At 38.3% G+C, this 20,436-nt stretch overlaps 1 protein-coding gene across 1 annotated transcript; it reads left to right on the top strand.

Annotated features, from left to right (window-relative positions):
* Positions 1 to 994: 994 nt before the first annotated feature.
* Positions 995 to 19,341, top strand: LOC115924601 (probable beta-tubulin polyglutamylase). Its single transcript, XM_030987167.1, has 13 exons — positions 995 to 1,141; positions 2,256 to 2,459; positions 3,052 to 3,241; positions 7,346 to 8,302; positions 9,700 to 9,818; positions 10,817 to 11,029; positions 11,999 to 12,176; positions 12,912 to 13,083; positions 14,338 to 14,478; positions 15,095 to 15,211; positions 17,305 to 17,398; positions 17,824 to 18,284; positions 18,978 to 19,341. The coding sequence occupies exons 1-13, from the start codon at positions 1,006 to 1,008 to the stop codon at positions 19,212 to 19,214; spliced, it is 3,219 nt and encodes a 1,072-aa protein (XP_030843027.1). The 5' UTR covers positions 995 to 1,005; the 3' UTR covers positions 19,215 to 19,341.
* Positions 19,342 to 20,436: the final 1,095 nt, after the last annotated feature.

Below are 20,436 nucleotides of genomic sequence, written 5' to 3'. Positions count from 1 at the left end.
AGATTTTGGAGCACGTATGTCAAAGGTCAAGGGTCACAGAGGTCAACTTATGAAATTCCATACATTGAGATTGTTATCATGATATCTCAAGAACCACTGGAGATTTAAACTTCAAACTTAGTGATAGTGTGTATCACTATAGGAAAACAATCTGATTAGATTTTGGAGCACGTATGTCAAAGGTCAAGGGTCACAGAGGTCAACTTATGAAATTCCATACATTGAGATTGTTATCATGATATCTCAAGAACCACTGGAGATTTAAACTTCAAACTTAGTGATAGTGTGTATCACTATAGGAAAACAATCTGATTAGATTTTGGAGCACGTAGGTCAAAGGTCAAGGGTCACAGAGGTCAACTTATGAAATTCCATACATTGAGATTGTTATCATGATATCTCAAGAACCATTTGAGATTTAAACTTCAAACTTAAGGATAGTATGTATCACCATAGGAAGACGATCTGATTAGATTTTGGAGCACGTAGGTCAAAGGTCAAGGGTCACAGAGGTCAACTTATGAAATTCCATACATTGAGATTGTTATCATAATATCTCAAGAACCACTGGAGATTTAAACTTCAAACTTAAGGATAGTATATATATCACCATAGGAAAACGATCAGATTAGATTTTGGAGTACATGTATGTCAAAGGTCATAGAGGTCAACTTGAAAATTTCAGACTACATGTATAGGACTTGTCATGATATGTCAAGAACCACTTGAAATATGTTCCGTTACTTAACCCGTACTTAACTGGGCTATTTTGAGCACCTCCCTGACTGGGGGGGGGGGGGGGGAGGGGCCGATTGCCTCGAAATTTGGCACGCGTCTTGAGAAATTGCGCAAAGCAAGAGACCTCACTATTATTTAAATTGCTCTATGGCGGAGGCATCATTTTCGACTGCGCGCAGTCAAAATTCCATCTAGTTTTTCTCCATTTTTTTAATTTAATAATTAACTTTATTTTGTCTTTGTATTTTGTAGGACCAGTTTAGACAGATGGAACTGATTCGAGAGAGGGAGCTATTAGGAAAGAAAGACCATGAGCGAATGTGGGCCCTTCGAATGAGGTTCTTGGACCAGTGTAAACATTACTTTGGTGTACCGTATGCCAAGCGGTACCAAACCAAAGGAAGTAAGTTTTGTTTTAAATACTCATTCCTTTTTTTTCCTTCTTATTATGTTCTTTGTGTAGACAGCATATAATACCCTGCTGATATTGTGCCCAGTATTAATTCAAATGAAAGCCAACCAGAATATTAAACAAAAATGAAAACAATAATATCAAGGCCACTTTAAAGTGAAACTGTTATGTTCAGCTATGTTATTGAAGGCTTGGATAATTGAAATAATGGTTTTCTGCAGATCATGAATCATATTTTTAAATAAAATTAATGTAATAGAGACTGAAAAATATGTGGGTGGAGAATGTTCTTATTAAGAATGTAATCAACAATACTCTTGAGAAGATTTCTCAAACTTTTCACTCATTTGGTAATGTATTTTTTTCTGCAATGAGTCATACCAAATGATGATCTACAGAAAATTACTTTTACGGATGTAGGTAGAATTGCCCAAATCTTAAAAATTGAATCTGACATAGTTTCACTAAGAATAGCCTGTCCTTCATTTTGAAATTAAATAAAGGTTCATTGATTGTGACACTTAATTCATTGAATACTGTTTGTGAAGATATAAATTGAAAGAAAGAAGCAACAGGGATCAAAAACCTGTTTAATAAATCTATATTATGGTACAAATACTAATTGGCCCGGAAACAGTTACATTTATATTGTGCGGATGAGTGGAGGTTTTTCCTAGGTAATTTAATGGGTTTGTGGTATGTCAGGGCAGGCTTGTAGAAAATACAAATGATGGTTACAAACTAAACAAGGGCAGCAACCCAGCATGTAAGCTTTTGTGGGCGGCACCTGCCTACGACAAAAAGGAACGTGCAAACCCTCAAAGGAGAATGCGAAGACATGTACTTCCTTACAACGGTCAGGGATTTGAACCATGTACCTTGTGATCCAAAATTAAGATTCTTATCCATTAGACCACGACTCCTCTAGTGTAATGTATATGTACTTTATTTAGGCAGTTAAAATTTAAACATGTCAGGAGATACAGAAAATGATTTGAAAATTTGTATAGGTCTGCGTCCCCACTAAAATGGCAATTGTACAAATAACATTTAGTGTAATGGATGTTTTGTTTGTTTGTTTGTTTCCGTTTTGTCATTTTGATAGCTCCAGAGTACGACGCCCCATTCTTCTTAGACTGCTGTGGTCTGGTGAGGCGGGTCTTGATGGATTTGAAAGAAGATTTTGGTTTTAAGGTTGACAGCTGGAACCAAGCCTATCAGTATGACATCCTACCTATCACCATCACAGAAGAAGAGATGAAACCTGGTGACTTAGTCTTTATCTCAGGCACCTACTTCAATAAGAAATGTAAGCAAAATACATATTTGATCTGCTATAAATGCTTGTAGTCTGTACATTGGATTTTTTGAATTGTTTGATTTATAGCTTGTTTTTACCTGATATTAAAAATAAAATATATGTTTGTATTAGTGGATTGTATTGGAAATACATTATGTCTGAATTCCTGTATTTAATACACCCTTTCACGGTTAAGGCCGCCATTTTAATTTGCGCGTAAACATTGCGTCATCAATGCTTTCAGATGCACAGGTATTGTTGCGTCACTACACGCGCTCACATTATATTAACATGGGCTCCATTTTAAATTATAAGGTTTACTCGTAAATTAAAATGGCGCCCATTTCTGTGCATGCGCACTCTTGTAACAATGAAAGGGTGTATTGATTTTTGCAACCAAGAAGCATATTGTTTCTTTTACACATAGCTTTCTTGTCCTATGTACAGTGTATCTATCCATGTTGTTTTGCAGCCAAGATATATTGTCTGTTCAGAGCCAGAAGTGCATTAACTCTGTGATAAACTATATTACTTACATGATATGTTATTTTGCAAATAGACAGTTTGGTCCCATGTATATACTCTTGTGTTTGTTTGACAGCTAAGAAGCAGAAGCATGACATGGTGCACGTGGAAGTGTGGTTAGGTGATGGACCCAAGACCATCGGAGCACGCTGGCAGAAGGGCAAGGTTCAAGTCTTTGATTCCTACCGCTTTGTTTCCAAGTCCTATCACAATATGGTCTACCACTTCAAGTCCATTGATACATGGCTACAAGGCATCTGTAGAAGGTATGTAGTCGATGATGATGAGGGTGAAGATGATGGTGATGAGGCCAGGTGCCATTTTACAGACGCTCACAATGCTGAGCAACTACATTAATGTTCGCATCCTACCGTGTACCCATTTACAACCTCGGTTGAGAGTGGCAAATGTAGATCAACATCATGTCAAAAGTGATTAGTGCTGGGCTGGGATTTGAACCTCGTAACTTGTGATCTAAAGTCGGGTGACTTATCCACTAGACTACAACACCTCCAAAATTGATTAGTTTAGAGGCTTCATTAGTGTTCAAAACTGTCAATTTCACGAAGAGAGGAATGGAGTGAAGTCCACAAACAAGGAGCAATGGATATTCCCCTTTTTCATAATGTAAGAATCCTTCATAAAATGACCCTCTCCTGGATGATTGCCCCTCTGTAGAAGCATCTCTATTACCATCAAGAATATGAACCATCTAGGATGAGTAATGATAGTTATGTAGGGTGTTGTGGTCTAGTGGACAAGTCCACCGACTGCAGATCACAAGGTACAGGGTTCAAATCCTGCCGTGGCACTAACATCGTTTGGCAAGACGTTAATCCACATTTGCCACTCTCCACCCAGGTGTAAGTGGGTATCTGATATGCTTGAGCGCTAGGTACTTTAGCAGTATACATTTGGTTATATATGTAAAGCGGCATGAGATTCAGAGCTTGGCGTTTACCGGCATTATATAAATATCCATATTATTGTTATTATTATGATTATGATGATATCGATAGGCTGCTAATATGGCACTGTGTAGAACTTCTATTTGAGGTGAAACAAGAGTTTGAATGAGCCCAAATGAGTTGACGCTTTAGCCAAACTATACCTTCCCCCTCCAAAAGGTTGATTACCCCTCCTATGACTAACCCTTCTACAACTTCTAATCAAAGCACCACCATCACAAATACTGCTGATGTGTAAAAGTCTATCAGAATGGGGGGGGGGGGGGGATCAGTAGTTTTCCATTAAAAAAAAGATAGAAAACGATTGTTAATAGTCTAAACCCAAGGGAAGCAGTTCAGATGTACATGTTAATCTATTATTTTAGAGTTTCCAATGACTTTTTTTTGAGAATCAGAGATGAAGTATCATGTACCAGCTGAGCTGACCTTCTTCTTTTAATTTGTTGTTGTTATAGTTGCCCCCTAAATGCAGTAATGTGCCTCTCCCTTTTCTGTTTATCCTTATTTTAATTTTTCACTCATGGTAAATGTCTTGCTCATATCCCTGTGACTTACTAATGTTCTGTGACCCAGTTCTGAGTCGACCTTTCGTGGTGCCAGAAACCACCATGACCGCAATTTATACAAGGAAGAGATTTTTGGAGAATAACCTTTCGGCTGAGAACAGTACTATTCTCCACCACAATCAATAACAGTTTCCACCCATTTCCTTTTATGGGATCTTTATATCTGAGTCACGCCTCCATACTGATTCCATACCGACTCCATACTGACCGATTCTTGGCCATTCAGGTTACGATCATTTTTTGTTTGGTCTTTTGATATCAATCGGTCTTGTTGGCACACTTTGGTTGCATGGCCTGAAGAGAATTTTCATTGGAATGTGTAGCACTATCTTGTAGTATAGTTGTATTTCTGAAACGAAACCTCACCGCAAAGAATAAGTGTAGATATGCTGAAAGATAAGATTATTTCCTGCCTTTTGATATACTATATTCCTTACAAAAGTGCACGAGAGATGCATAAATGTAGATATTCTTGGCATGATGTAATGCCTTTTTTTAGCATGACTTGGGTGCAGCCATTTTCTTGATAATATGACGTACCAGGCAAACTCGTACATGTACCATGCACCAAGCTCTTGTTTGAAAGACTATAATTCAATAACAAAATTTTTACTTTTCAAGGAGGGAAAATCATAGCTGAAAATATAAAAACTGTAATTAGTGACAATATATAACAGGGGAACAGTTGTAACTCATTAAAAAAAAGATAAACCCCAGAAGGGCAACAATATATTTATGCAATTTGCATACTGACAATTGCAGTACAAAAGATAATGGCAGGTGAATGAAATACTTCATCACCACACACGGGTGGGAAGGAAGCATTTGTACATTTGAATACATTTACTTGATCAACGACTTCACATAGAACGTCACATTATCAAGGAAATGGCAATGCCCATATCGTACTAAGAAACTGTACATTATGTTAAAGATAATCTTGAGTTCTGGTAAAAAAAGAAAATGAATTCTCACAGAATCTAACGAAACTTACACTGAATGTTCAAGATTACAAATAAATGTCATGTGCCAAACAATTTTGGAAGAAAATGTATACTGGCTGAGTAATGAGCATAGAAAGATATGGAAATCAGGGTAGTACCAGCCCCGACATCATGTGTGTTGTCTCATGTACAGCTTTCTGTGTAAGTGATTGTTACTTTACCAAGACTATGCCAAATTTATGATGATTTTGATGACTCCAGAACCTTGCTTTACACACCATTACTTACATGCTATATGATCAACTTTTCTGATCCATTCCACACCTTTTCTTTCACAATGCAATCGCATTACCAGAACTCAAGTTTATCTTTAAGAATATCTTGCTTTATACGTGTACCTCTCTTATACTCTTTGGTGGGGAATCTCGTATATTAATGGGCAAGAATACAATTAATTTCTCAGAATAACTACAGTTATTTTTTGGGGTGAGGTTTTCTTTAATGAGCCTTTTCAACTTGTTGTAATCATTTCTTTTTTCAAAGATAAGTATTATAGTTCAATTACAATATTCATAATCAGTGTTCAAGGCTGGTTTGTACAATGAATCAAAGAATACAAAAAGCAAGAAAAAATACAATAATAAAATCTAAATCATGGAGAAATATATTGGCATTATTGATGAATTTTGTGATTTAAGGATTTTAAGCAGGTAAGATAATTTGTGAGAAGTGGGGATAAAGTATTAATCATATTAATTTATGGGTGCTCGACTGCTCGGTAATAAATGCTGAATAAACTATGACGAGTGAGTAACTTTGGTCCATATTCTTATTCTATAAATTCAGATATTGTACTCTTTTCCAATGTCAATCCTTCCTGCTACAGAAAATAAGGAACGGTGCCCGAAGAACATGCTTTAAATACTAATGTGATTAATCATCATCCTAGCTAGGTCTGACGTCACATTTGCGTTTATCAAGTACTCTTGAGTCTAGGGGATTTTTTCCTCTATCTACATATGTGACCTCTCACCCCTATTTCGATTGCTTCAAAGAAGACTCAAGTATTCTGTGTCTTTCGAGTCTCTTACCACAACGTCATACCTTTCCACCTTTCTATTACTGGTATGTTCATCCTGAACAGTTATTTCAAATGGAACAGTAAGTTCCACAAGCAACATCCTTTTTCTCTCCTCCCGTACAACAACCAAATCCGGTCGCTGGGTGGTGACTAGGATGAGGGGAGGGATAGTGCTCCCAGTGACGGAATAACCTTGGATGTCCAAGTATATATCAAAGATGCCGTCACCATTTCTTTAGTTGTTCAATACATTGCTATTGGGATTGTCGTGTCTCCATTTGAATCTATCCAAGAGGGATGGGCAATGTGTCAGTATATAATGTAAGGTGCCGGTTGAATTCGGGCAGAAAGGGCATTTGTCGGTAAGTCTCTTACCCCATCGACTCAGCTTTCAGTAAGAGGGAAGAGAATCTATACAGTACATGCATTAACAGAAAAACTGAGTACATGTACCTTACATGTGTAAAGCGCCATGAGCGTCAGAACCTGGCGGATACCGACGCTATATAAATGACCATATTATTTTTTTATTTATTTACGCGTCAGGTTGAAAAGTTAAGGTTAGGAAAAGGTTAGGAAAGTTAATCTGAATCAGCAATGTTTGAAAGGGATCTTTCCAATATGATACAATATCATATTTTATGAGAGAGTCGATTTACATTTGTATATGCAAAAATTATAAAATAGTTTAAGTTTGTGGTACTGGCAATAAGTGGAAACAATGATAGTAACAATAGAATAAAAAAGAGTAAAAAAGAATGCCATTGCAGTTTATCAGAGAAGTAATCATATTTGTATTTTCTTTCTTCAGCTACTGCGATGAGCACCCATGGACGAGAACCAAATACAAACCAGGCAAGAAATCAATCTTCTCTCTACAAAGGAAGCAGAAAGGAGAGGAGGAAGAGGAACTTGAAGAAGCCGCGGATGCTAGTGATGCGGACGAGGAACAAGAACCAAATGATGCAGAAGAGGAGGAGATGGAGAGAGAGGAGAAGAGAGACAAGCAGGGGGATGTAGATGGATCTGACAGAGAGGAGGTTAGGCTACGGACTAAAATGAGTAAAGACCAAGAACAGACGGTAGAAGAAGCTATGGTCAAGCTGAGCGTGGAAACAAGTGGACCTAGCATCGATTGTCATGGCAACCATGAAGAGATGGAGAATGACCTGACCTCCCTCGACGAGGAGTTTCCTCCTGAGCTTGAGCAAGGAGACGGTGAGGATAAAAGAGATGATAATGATTATATTGATGGTAACTATGACGATGCATTGGGTTATGAAGGTGCTTATTACCGGACTGATGCCCAAATAGAGGATAGTTTACGCGAAGATAACCAGCACAAAGATGAAGGTGAACCCTCACCACCTGCACCAGCGGACACCAAGACAATGAGCGAACCTTCAGAATCCTTCAATACCTTAAATAATCCAAACTCCAACAACAATAACAGCAATAACGATGCCGATTGGGGTTGCTATGACAACAACCCAAACAGCAAGGAGGGAGATGGAGGCAAAGGAGGGTCTACTTCCTGCCCTTCTGGTGAGGCAGGTGGTTTGGGAAGAGGAGAAAATGGAAGCAAGACGGGCAAGGACTCTTCAAAGTCCAAGGAGAAGAAAGACGGGAAGAATGGAGACAGAGGAGGAGGAGGGGGAGGAGGGGGACGGGAGAGGAAGAGTCCCGGGGATACCAGCGGGAGGAAGTCTGTCATGCAGGTGGATACATCACCAACGTTCTACATTGGTGGAAACAATGGAGTATCATTGTGAGTATTCTCAAAGGACTTGTAGAATTTGTAATTAACCGTATGAGGGCAACTGCCCCCTCAATTATCACCTTTGATAGCTACCCCTGGAAATCTCCCCCAAGACTATTACCCCCTCGAAAACTGCCCCCTGGAAAAAATTCTGTTACCCTTTACCAACTACATGTACATACAACATAGTGGGTATACCAGTAGTTATCGGGATGTGCAAGGACAATTGTTGCACGGGGAGGGGATAATTGTCTTAAGATGTCGCTGTCTAGAGTTATTGTCCTAGGGTAGTTTTCTCATGGTTCACATGGTGACGGTCCAGAGGGTAGTTGTCCTTGATTCTTAATAAGCACCACCAAACCAAAGAATTCTTCTGATGGTTGGCCGGATGGGGATATAGTATTGGTTCACTGTGGAAGTGAGAGGAAGAATGGAGCTGGAGGGAGGTCAATGTACTTTGATTGAGTAAGTAGTTTGATGGATGGAATACATAATCAAATTGGGTATTGTAAAGGCATATCTTTATATCCTATGACTAAGCTTCATGAAGGAAGGTCATTGATCATGTGAATTCAATTTGATTTTTCTTCTGCTCAATATTGTAGCCATGTTTGACATTACAAAAAAAAATAAAGTAAAAAAAATATATAACAATGTTAATTCTCAAATGATATTATTTGAATGAAACTGCAGTAGTATTCAAAGTCATCTTTTGCATAAGAAAGGAGGGTTATCCGGAATGAATATGCTTTAGAGCATGACCAGAGGGATGTTTCATAAAGCTGTGCGTACATTTATGAATGACTTTACAAATAATTTGAATATGAAAAGCCAAATGGGATGTCCAAAGTTTTACCTGACATTTTAACAAAGTGTGACTGTATTTCCCATAATCTCAATTAAATTGTAGCCAAAAATACACTTTCCATTCAAATGTTTTGTTAATAACGATAAGGTCAATCTACATCTGCATATTTCAACTTTAGCTTATGCAATTAAAAGGATTTGAGAATCCGATTTAGCTCTTCATATTAAAGCGTATCTGCCATAGTTTACAGGAGGGATTAGACTGCCCTGCAAGGTCACTGGACAGGTGGTTATCTCATCAACTCAGCTCTCAGTTAACATAAGAAAAAGAGGATCATGGGGGACCAATGGTCACCGATTAGGCATGGTTTGTTATATAGAGGGCGCAAGTAGCTACAAGTAGTGCAGTGGGCCTTTAAAGTCATTCGTAAAGTCATGCGTAACTTTACGCACAGCTTTATGAACCACCCCCAGGGAGCATAGACATCCCTGTTTACCTGCAAATTTTCTTCACACTGCTACATGTATAAATGTACTTGTTATATATCCAAACCTAACATAGGTCTCTGACCTGTCATTGTTTACTTTCTTAATTTCAGGATCGAGGGAGCATTAGTGACGAAAGGTTGGCGTAGAATGACGGAGAAGCATAGCAATCAGTTCAGGTTGAAGTGGGTAGAGCTTCGGAGTAGCATCAACTTCAACGCTTTCAAACCAGGTACAAGATTCTTCCTTTAAGGGGAAGCCCACCCTCTGTAACCTATCTTGCAGAGGAGCTTGCAAGATACGTCACAGTGTCAGTACCAATTTGTGTTTGATTGATTACAACTTTAAAAATTCATAACTTTCTCCTTCTTAATCTTAATTTGTTCAAACTTTCACTGGGCCTATTCCTCCCGTTTTTCTGCTTCTATTAAACCAACTTGATATTAGGGTGGACTTTCCCTTTAAAGCCCCATTGCACTAGTTTGGCCAGGAGGGATTAGACCTCCCTGCGTGGTCACTGGCAAGTGGTTATCTCATCAAATCAGCTCTCAATTAACATTAAAAAAAAGGGAACCATAGGGGATCACCTGGTACCGCTTAGGCATTGTTGGCTGTATAGAGAAGGCAAGTTACTACAAGTAGTGCAGTCCCGATTAAAACTAACTTAATATCAGGGTGGACTTTCCCTTTAAGGAGTCAAATAGCTCCAATAGTGCTGTGAAAATTTACTTCTAGAGTGTTAGCAGAATTGACTTGCAATAATTTTGAATTGATTGAAATCAATTCAACCAATCAGTTGATTCTACAGTGCCCCCAAGTTGTACACACCTGCATTATAAATATGATTGTTTGGGACAAGTTCAATGATTTCTAACTTTCCGAACCTGCTGCATGTTTTATATTATTTGAAGAAAGACAAAGTTTTCCTTGTCCAAAAATGTCAGATCAATATCAAGTCTTGGACAGTTTAAATTGCCCATGGTATTGAATTAAAGCCTGTCTGCACTAGTTTGGCCAGGATGGATTAGACCCCCCTGCAAGGTCACTGACAGGTGGTTATCTCATCAAATTAGCTATCGATTAACATCAGAAAAAGGGAGATCATGGGGGACCAACAGGCACTGCTTAGGCATTGTTTGCTATATAGAGGGCGCAAGTAGCTACAAGTAGTGCAGTGGGGCTTTAAGCTTTCAAGAATTCTTTCATTTTTTTTCTGTCTCTCATCTTAAGGTGAACAACTTGTGAACCGCATCCCAAACAGTGGTGGTATCCTCGGAACCAAGACTGGTCTCTTCAACACTCTGAGGGAGTACGAGAGGGTGTGTGACAGGACCAGAGGAGGGGGTAGATCTAAGTATGGTCTCAAAATAGACGAGTTCTTCCCAGAATCCTATATCTTGGACTTGAAACCTGATAGAGATGTTTTCTTACAGACTTTCAAAGGTAATTTGGGTCAAGCTCGTTATCCATAAGGACCGCTATTCACAAGGACTGCTATTCATAAGGACCACTTTTCATAAGGACCACTATCCATAACGCATGACTAAATGAATGGCGGTATTTTATAAATAGGGGTCTTTATGAATAGCGAGTAGACCCCGGTAATTTGAGTAGTAGTAGTAATGAAACTCCATTGATAGTGAACTTGAGAACACACTATCCTGAACCACTCAATATTTTTACCGGAATTACTTTTTAAGTCATAGGCTTATATTTCACTACAGAAAGTCAAAATAGTCCCAAATCATTTTGTCTAGATGGGGCCTCCTAGCCCCCTCCCCTCATATGCAGTAAAGTTTGAATATAAATATTAGTCAAATTTATCTCAGTTTTATTATGACTTGTAATCAAGAACTAATTTCAAGTTAATTTTTATTTTGGCATCTAGGCATTTTTGAAATTCACAAAAAGCTACAGTGAAGGAAACAAATTGTGTTATTGGGCTTAAAATTAGACAGATAGACATTGCTGAAAGCAAGCAAAATGCTATGCATACAGATTTAAGCAATTGCTACTTGTAATGCATACGGCCTATTAAGTTTGTCTAGTAGAGGAAAAGATGGAGGCATTTAAATGCCTGCCTCCCCATTGAGTCCTTATTTTTATTATTAAACTAGAATATTAAAAAGATATCAGTAAATGGCAGCATTTATAAGCCCTGCATTTGTTTAGATTTCAAGAAAAGAGTGATAAACATAGGACCATCTTTTTGGAATCCCTGTCTACCTTTGAATAATTCATCCATCATTTTCACCCTCATTTACCCTACTTGTTCTCACAAATGAGATATTGTCCATTTTAAAGTTAAAACTGTTTTTACATACATACAAAACAGATATAAAACGTTAATTAACTATAATCATATACAAGAATTATGAAAACTAAATTACTGTTGATAACCTGTTTTTACAGAGGGAGAGATTTGGATCAGCAAGCCCAACGGTATGAACCAAGGTAAAGGCATCTATCTGGTGAGAGACATAAGTCAGCTTCAGGAGAGGTATCGACAACGAGAAGAAGAAGCTACCTCTAGTAAGGCCATGCAGAGGAGGACCAGAGGACAAGGAACAGGACAGAGACTTATCCAAAGGTAATAGCCAAAACAAACTTGCTCTTGGTCTGGAGGTACAGTGGAACCTGTCTATAAAGACCACCCAAGGGAGACACGAAAAGTGGTCTTTGTACACAGCTTCCTTTGATACATGTTTCAATGAAAAAAACAATTTTCAATGAAACAAAAAATCTGGTCTTTGTAGACAGGTGGTCACTGGTCATCGTATTGTGGGTCATTCACTTGAATCTCAATCCAAGGGTTAATGGTTTGAATCGCAGCCCGGCACTAAAGTCCTTGTGATAGGAAGTTGCAGGACAGAGACTTATCCAAAGGTTAGCCCCCAAACTTGCTATTGGTTTGGAGGTATCACGTGTCATGCTATTGTGATTCATTCACTTGAATCTCAATCCAAGAGTTGAGGATTTGAATCCCAGCCTGGCACCACTGTCCTTTGGCAGGACACTATTGATTAATCCAGGTTTGTCTCTCTCCTCCCGGTGATATATGGGTAACGGGTAGGATACAAACGTTCAAGTGGTTGGAATACTCCCAAGGGAGTGGACCACGTGCACCACCATGTGCGGATATGCAATTGAATCCAATGATCGGGGTAATAATAATTACAATGTAAAGGGCTGAGAAACATATTATTAAGCACTACACCAATGTGTTGATTATTATTATTATCAACATCAGAATATTGTAGGTCACAGGTATTTGAAGACTAGACATCACCGGGAAATTCTAACTCTGTGTATGTTTGTATTTTAGGTACATTCCTAACCCCCTGCTCTTGAAGAACAAGAAGTTTGATGTGCGAGCCTACATGCTGATTGCCTGTACCAATCCCTACATTGTTCTCTACCACAATGGATATCTTCGTCTATCATGTGAGGACTATGATCCTGAGAGTACTGATATCTCTACACATCTTACCAATCAGGTTAGTAGGTTTCTTAGTTTAATTGTTCTCAATGGATACCTTCGTCTATCATGTGAGGACTATGATCCTGAGAGTACTGATATCTCTACACATCTTACCAATCAGGTTAGTAGGTTTCTTAGTTTAATTGTTCTCTACCACAATGGTTACCTTCGTCTATCATGTGAGGACTACGATCCTGAGAGTACTGATATCTCAACACATCTCGCCAATCAGGTTAGTAGGTTTCTTAGTTTAATTGTTCTCAATGGATACCTTCGTCTGTCATGTGTGGACTACGATCCTGAGAGCACTGATATCTCCACACATCTTACCAATCAGGTTAGTAGGTTTCTGAGTTTAAATGAAACCTCACCCTAAAGAATAAGTTTAAGGTCAGATGCTCTCCTGCCAATTGATCTACAATATTCCTTAGAAAGTGTACAAGAGACATACAAATAAGGATATTCTTGGCATGATGTAATGCCTTTCAGCTTGACATGGGCGCATCCATTTCCTTGATAATGTTGTGCTGAGGAACTGTACATTATGATAAGAATATCTTGCTTTATACCTCTCTCATACACTTTGATGGGGAATCTTTTAGATTGATGGGCAAGAACACATTAAATCTCTCAGAATAAGTAAAGTTATTTCTTGGGGTGAGGTTTCCTTGAGTGATTGAGGGATGGGGGTATACGAAACTTCCTTCTGCGATAAATGCTCCGTGATAATTTCCAACACTTACCAAGTTTATAACTACCCAAATATGAACCTAACCCTAACCCTAACCCTAATCCTACCCCTTACTCTAACCATATGGATTAGTCCTTACTCTAAACCTAACCTACAACTCAAATTCATTTCTAATCCTGTACTTATGACAAAATAAAGCTCAGAGCAATTGTCACAAGAGCAAATGTCAGCACTAGATTAGTGGATATATTTATACATAATTTGATTGCTTGATTGATTTACTGATTAATGGATGGGTTAAATTATTGATTGATTGATAGAATGTTTGAATGTTTGGTTAATATTTGATTCAGAAAACAGTGATATCTTCACATAGCTTATTTATGAGGTGATTAATTGATTGATGGATTGATTGATTGATTGTTCTATTGGTTGATTGGGGGATTGTATAATTGATCTGTTAATTGCTTAATCAGTTGAATGATTGATTAAATTATTGATTGGTTGATTGATTGACTGATTGAGTGGGTGATTGATTCAATTACATGTACTTGATTTTTTTCGTCTTCCTGTATACAGTTTGTTCAGAAGAAAAACCCTAACTATCAGGATATCAAGGAAGACACCGTATGGAGCATGGATGCATTCAGTGACCATGTCAATCAACATCTGGCTGAAGATAAAGGCCTTCCTAAGGATTGGGTCAAAGGATTCTTCCAGGTTAGAAATATACACATCATTGTAGAGAAAGAAGGTAGATTTAATAGCATACAGACTAAAAGAAATTAAAGGGATACATGTGACCCAATGGCTTAAAGGCAGCGTATTTTTATTGACATCGCTACCACTGCTGTAATGTAAATGTAAATGGAGAAAGAAGTAGACATAAATGTACTCTATGGGATAGAATGATTTAATGACCAGCTTACAGTCAAAAAAGAAAAGTAAAGTGACAGATGATTTGATAATAATGATAATAATTGTCAACTTTGTTATTGTGCATTTTCTATAGGAATACATACGCAACTGTGCGTGACAATGTAACAAAAATAAAAGGCAGAAACAAATTAAAAAATGTCATTAATACAGAAATAACACAAAATTATGAAATATATTCAATCACGTTTACAGTACATTTAGATGGATTCCAATTTGGATAGGTATGTTAGAAACAATTGGGATCTAAAGGAGTTATTATATCTAATAACAAAAATTCTATGGAAGGTTTCCTAAAAGAGGTAAATTTTTAGAAGATTTGCTACAAGTATTGTTATTATTTGTTAACTATTGTTAAAAACTTCTTCATGTTTCTTCTTCATCTATTTCTTCACCCCAGAAACGAATGTGTCAGATCATGAGCCAGTGCTTCCTTGCAGCTAAGAACAAACTTGATACATCTCTAGGATACTTTGACCTTCTTGGCTTTGACTTTCTCCTTGACACTGATATGAAGGTGGGTCAATCGCTATCTCTATCTGGGGAGTGTTTCACAAAGACTAAGATCGACTTTAAGTTGAACTTAACTATGGCAGGCCTTTCATGCCACTAGTTTCTCTAACCGTTCCTGGCATTGGTTTCTCAAGGGATGTACAAATCGTGGTCAAAAATCTACAGGAATTAACTTTTTTGATAGTTCATCATTGAAGGAAAAATTATTATCAAGAGATCACAATTGAGAAACCAATGGTGAAAGCAACCAGTGGCATGAATGGCCTGCCATATTTAAGTCCAACTTAAAGTCGATCTTAGTCTTTGTAAACCACCCCCTGGTTTGTGATTGTGTATATGGTTTAAATCTGTCATTAAAGAATCCATGCAGTTGATTGGTCTGTTAGACATCATGTGATAAAATATAATAGACGGGTTAACAAAACATTTTCAAATTTATGGATGTTGCTTTCCTGGGGACCTAGTGACGAGTTATTCCATTAACATGTTATTCATGAATGAACTACAATACTTGGAATCCAGTCTGCATACTTTATTTGTTGCTAAGTAGGGCAAGCCTTGGGCAAACCTTCAGGTTATCAAGAACAACCTTTGATTAAAAAGTATGCATACAATTTGAATATGTTAGTAAACCGGTCTATTCACACAGGCTTTGTGCAAATGAGTAAATCACCATCTTGGCCCTGTCTTATAAAGAGTTGATATCAATCCCAACTACTGTCTGTACATAAGAGATAGGAGACTGCAAACTTGTGATTGATTGGAGGACTTACGATTGATTTAGATCAATCATAAATCTTTATAAGATGGGGGCCCAGGAGTTACAGCTGATGTCACAATCCATGTCCAGCAGTACCTATCATGTACATTGTATACTGTACACAACATATGACATCACACAAACAGGCATAATCTACTGTGACGTCATATATTTCTTCATACCACTACTTTTAGGCACCTGTGCCTGATGAAGTCATAATTCCGCATATGATATATTTGCACGAATTCATCACATCTTCAAAAATATTTTTGTGTACATTACCATACAGTGCAGATGATCATCAGTAGATCCATGCTTTAGTATGATGGATATCAACCTAATTTATACTGCCTATTTTCAAGTTTACGGCTAATTACGGTATCCTTGGTGACGAGAAGACAACCTTTTTCCTTCTGAGCTACACCCCTCAATAATCATAGTCACGTCACCTAGGGTATCATAGTTTCCAACCAGACCATCTCATGGCAGTATATTTTGTATAATGCAAGATATATGTCTATGAACCTCTTTTCCTCTGCAAGGAACACCTGTAATTGTACGAATTTGATGAAAAATAATGTGAAACAACAATTAAACTCTTACTTAGTAAACATTTAAGTGTGAAAGCAAATCATTAGCTCTAAATAATGGTATTGCAAAATGTATTGAATTATATATTTAATCTCCTATGTGAATGAATAATTTTACTGTTAATCTAATGGCTTTATGCAATTAGAGCCTTTATTATATTCATCGATATGATTGCACAATCATTTCACCATTAGCATTGGCCCTATTAGCGAGTAAGTCTCTACAGAGAAACTTGTTTCTTTGTTATCAACTGGGCATCAAAACTAAATCTTAGCTTGCTTCTCTACCTCAGATCTGTAGGTAATATTCTTCTCTGTATCTGTGGACAGTACAAATGTGGAGCACAACTTTAGATGGATGGCCATTTGAAAGATATTTAAATTTGTTAAAAAGATTGTGTACCAATTAAAGTGACTCAGTAACATTGCCTCTGATTCTGAAACAAAATCCTGGATTAAGCTCATGCTGTAATCATAATAATAAACCCTGAAGTCAGTCAGGAATCCCATGACTTTTACAAGCCGATCACCTGTCTGATTATCAAGATATTTATGATTGAAAATGGAAATGTCATTTTTCGTTGTCCTAACGTATTTTATAACACGACAGTCTATTGGGAAAAAGAGTGTGGTAAAATCACAGACACTGTAGGGCCATGCATCTCAGATTTAATATTGTTAAACAATGCCTTTGATATGTTAAGTAAAATTATTTATCATACTGTTCTTGCTATTTTTTTTCTTCAGATATGGTTGTTAGAGATTAATGTGAATCCAGCTCTGCATACAAACTGTGAGGTTCTTAAGGAACTCCTACCAGGAGTGGTTGATGAAACATTAGGTAAGTACTCCAGAGGAACAGCCTCCACGAACCACCCATTCCCCCCCCCCCCCCAACATTTATGAAAAGTGTTTTAGTTGAGTTGTTTAATCACTGGACTGGAAATGCAAAGGTTGTTATATCTAGCCATAGCACAGCACTTATGTCTTTGAGCAAGGTATTTTATTTGCATTGCTCCTCTCCACCCAAGTGTTAATTGGGTACCCAATAATGTAACATTTTTTTTCTGTTCAGTCTGGTGTCGGTCTTGTGTGACTGGGGTATTACACTGATTAAGTCAGGTTATCACTTCCGAGGTACAAATCACTGAGTGAAATTTTGTACAACCAGGAGTGCTGATATTCACAAATGAAGCACAGTACAAATGTTTGCTATTGTTTAATATATCATGCCCGTTGTTTTCCATTCTTCTGTATGCTTTGTAGATATTGTGATTGAGATCCAAGAGAAAGTCAAACGGAAGCAACCCATAATGCCTCTGTCCAAGCGACGTCAATACCAGCTCCTCTATGATGATACCTCAGGTGGAAGCGTACCCAGCATGCGACCTCCGACCCGCAAGGCCATGCCTAGCAGCACCTCGACTAACGAGGGCAGCACAACCTCCAGATCAGCTCGTAGTTCAGTCAGCCCACAGAGAGCTATCTCCAAGGCCAAGTCGTTACCAAGGCAGGTCATGTTTTCACCAAGACAGGTCGGCAATGCTACATCGAGACAGGTCAGCAATACCACGCCGAGACAAGTCGGCAATTCCACACCGAGACAGGTCGGCAATTCCACACCGAGACAAGCTGGCAATACCACACCTAGGCAAGTCGGCAATGCCACACCCAGACAGGTCGGCAATGCCACACCCAGACAGGTCGGCAATACCACACCAAGACAGGTTAGTAAATCCTACATGTAAGTACAGGCTCGTTTAGATGTGGCCCGTCACAACAAAATGAGACAAAAGCCGCTAGACTAGAACTGGTGAAAAAAGTTGTTGTTAGATTTCTCTAATGTTCAATGTATCATGAATGTTTTATAAAAAAATTGAGCAAAAGGGTTGAAAAGGCTTTTTTTTGTCATCTCTTTTATTCTTGCAGACAGTTTAGCGAGGTCCTGGGCTCAAGAAAGCTAATGGCTAAGCCCCGCCCCCTAATGACGTATGGCTTGGTCATTGGCGGGTCACAGTCTTAATCTCTGTAGAGAATCTTTACCATTATGTCGTGTGCTACGTTTATTTTTTTTTAAGCAACAAATTCTATAGTTTTCTTGAAAAGCAAAAGAAAAGAAAATTATTGTTTCACAGGCTATGGCACACTAGTGAAAAATTGTACTATGGTACTAGAAATAAGGTCTGTGACACATCCATTTTTTAAATTTTTTATTTGTGACAGTTTCTATGTCTATTGTTCAGACACCTTCCTCAGATATGTAATGGCATACTGAAGCTAGCTGCCAGCTTTCCATTCGCCCAAAGATGGTAGTTTTAATGGATACCTTTGATATACCGGCATATTTCTTTTCCATTGGTATCTTCAAAGAGGTTTTATTAACTTTAAATTGTTTTTTATTTTTATTTGGAATGATCCAGACTGTGACATCACCCAGACAGACATCGACTATTCCACCAATTGTCACGATGCCAAACAGAGGACCACCGCTACTTCATGGAGGACAGCTACCGGTGGTGAAGCTCACGTTAAGAAAGAATGTTACCCCTCTGGCTCCTCCTGTTGTTACGATGCACCAAGGGGGCGCTGTTTCACTGAAGAAGAGCGAGACTGAAGTGACGGAGGCAACATCCAAAGTGAAGTCCATCAAGTTGTGAATATATGAATCATGTCTCTTAGAATGTTATTTAACCCATTGGCTACTGCAACCGGATGGTCCCTTTGTTACGTCTATGAGAATGAGGAAATTCAGTAGGCAAGGGGTTAATCATATCAAGGGGTTATTCTTAGACCCCGTTCTCACTCACTTCGTTGGGGCGCTCTGGAGCGCTCTGGAGCGCTCTAACTAAGACCCGTTCCTCAGGAGCGGTTCTTAGGTGAGTGAGAACGGTCAAAGTGGTCCAGGAAGTGGACTTCTGGACCGCTCCAAAAGACCACCTTCCGAGATGGTCTTGAGGAGCGGGTCTTATTAAGAGCGGTTTGGAGCGCTCTAACGTGCAATGTGAACGGAAAGCGTACTTTGAACGGAAGTGAGCTAGTGACCTTCGGTGCGAAACATGTAGTACGGTACATACGGTTTGTATTCTGCGCGCGAAAAAATTGATCTGCTGACCTGAGCTGCCATAGCAACAAGACCACTTTGACTCGTGGAGCGGTTTGAGCCATTAAAAACTGCTCGGAGTGTGTACGCTCGCAAACCGTTCCTCAAGACCCGTTCCTCTGGAGCGGTCTTAACTAAGACCACTTTCAAAGTGAGTGAGAACAGGGTCTTAGAGTCAGTACAAGTTAGATCTTGCTAGGGAACCTGGCCTTTGGTAGGAATTTTGTCTAAGCACAGACTCCCCCTTAGAGGAAATTTCCAAGTAGATGCTCTCCTGACTTGAAGCTAAATCCTGAAGTAATCTGTAAAGGAATGGATGTGTAACAGTAGCGTGAACTATGTCAATGTCTCTGCATTAAGCTATTTTTATTTTGGTAGTCTACTGTATCTGCAGAAAAGCTGCAAATGCTGCAGTATTTTTATGAGTGTGAAGTGAATATTTTAAAGAGACTTTTGTGGACTGATTTTAAAAAATTCAGTGAGTTGGTTATATGAAGACTATTTACAATTTCCGGCCACTTTCTGATTGCAATGTTTGAAATATCTTTGAATTAGCGTATGGTTTGGTTTTGTGTTTTGCTTTATCAAGTACCTTTTCCTAAGAACCAGGGATTTTTGTATATTCTTCTGTTTTTATCCATCTAACATTTTACTTTATTTCTCATTTGTGCAATTATTTAACTCTTCATTTCTGTAAGTTTTATGTTTATATATGTTGGCAAAGCATTTTAAAATCATGGTTTGGGGAAAAAATGATTAATGCACAGTTTTTTTTTCTT

The sequence above is a fragment of the Strongylocentrotus purpuratus genome, unplaced genomic scaffold, assembly GCF_000002235.5.
Source record: "Strongylocentrotus purpuratus isolate Spur 01 unplaced genomic scaffold, Spur_5.0 spur5_scaffold_16, whole genome shotgun sequence".
NCBI classification, from domain to species: Eukaryota; Metazoa; Echinodermata; class Echinoidea; order Camarodonta; family Strongylocentrotidae; genus Strongylocentrotus; species Strongylocentrotus purpuratus.
The sequence above is the reverse complement of the archived record's forward strand: the minus strand, read 5'-3'. Positions and strand labels throughout refer to the sequence as shown.

Excerpts from the sequence above, each read along its gene's own strand:
- LOC115924601 (XM_030987167.1), top strand. The coding sequence starts at position 1,006 with ATGGAACTGATTCGAGAGAGGGAGCTATTAGGAAAGAAAGACCATGAG. Across the intron at positions 9,819-10,816 it reads CTTCAACGCTTTCAAACCAG|GTGAACAACTTGTGAACCGC; the intron begins GTACAAGATTCT and ends TCTCATCTTAAG. Across the intron at positions 18,285-18,977 it reads GCAATACCACACCAAGACAG|ACTGTGACATCACCCAGACA; the intron begins GTTAGTAAATCC and ends GGAATGATCCAG.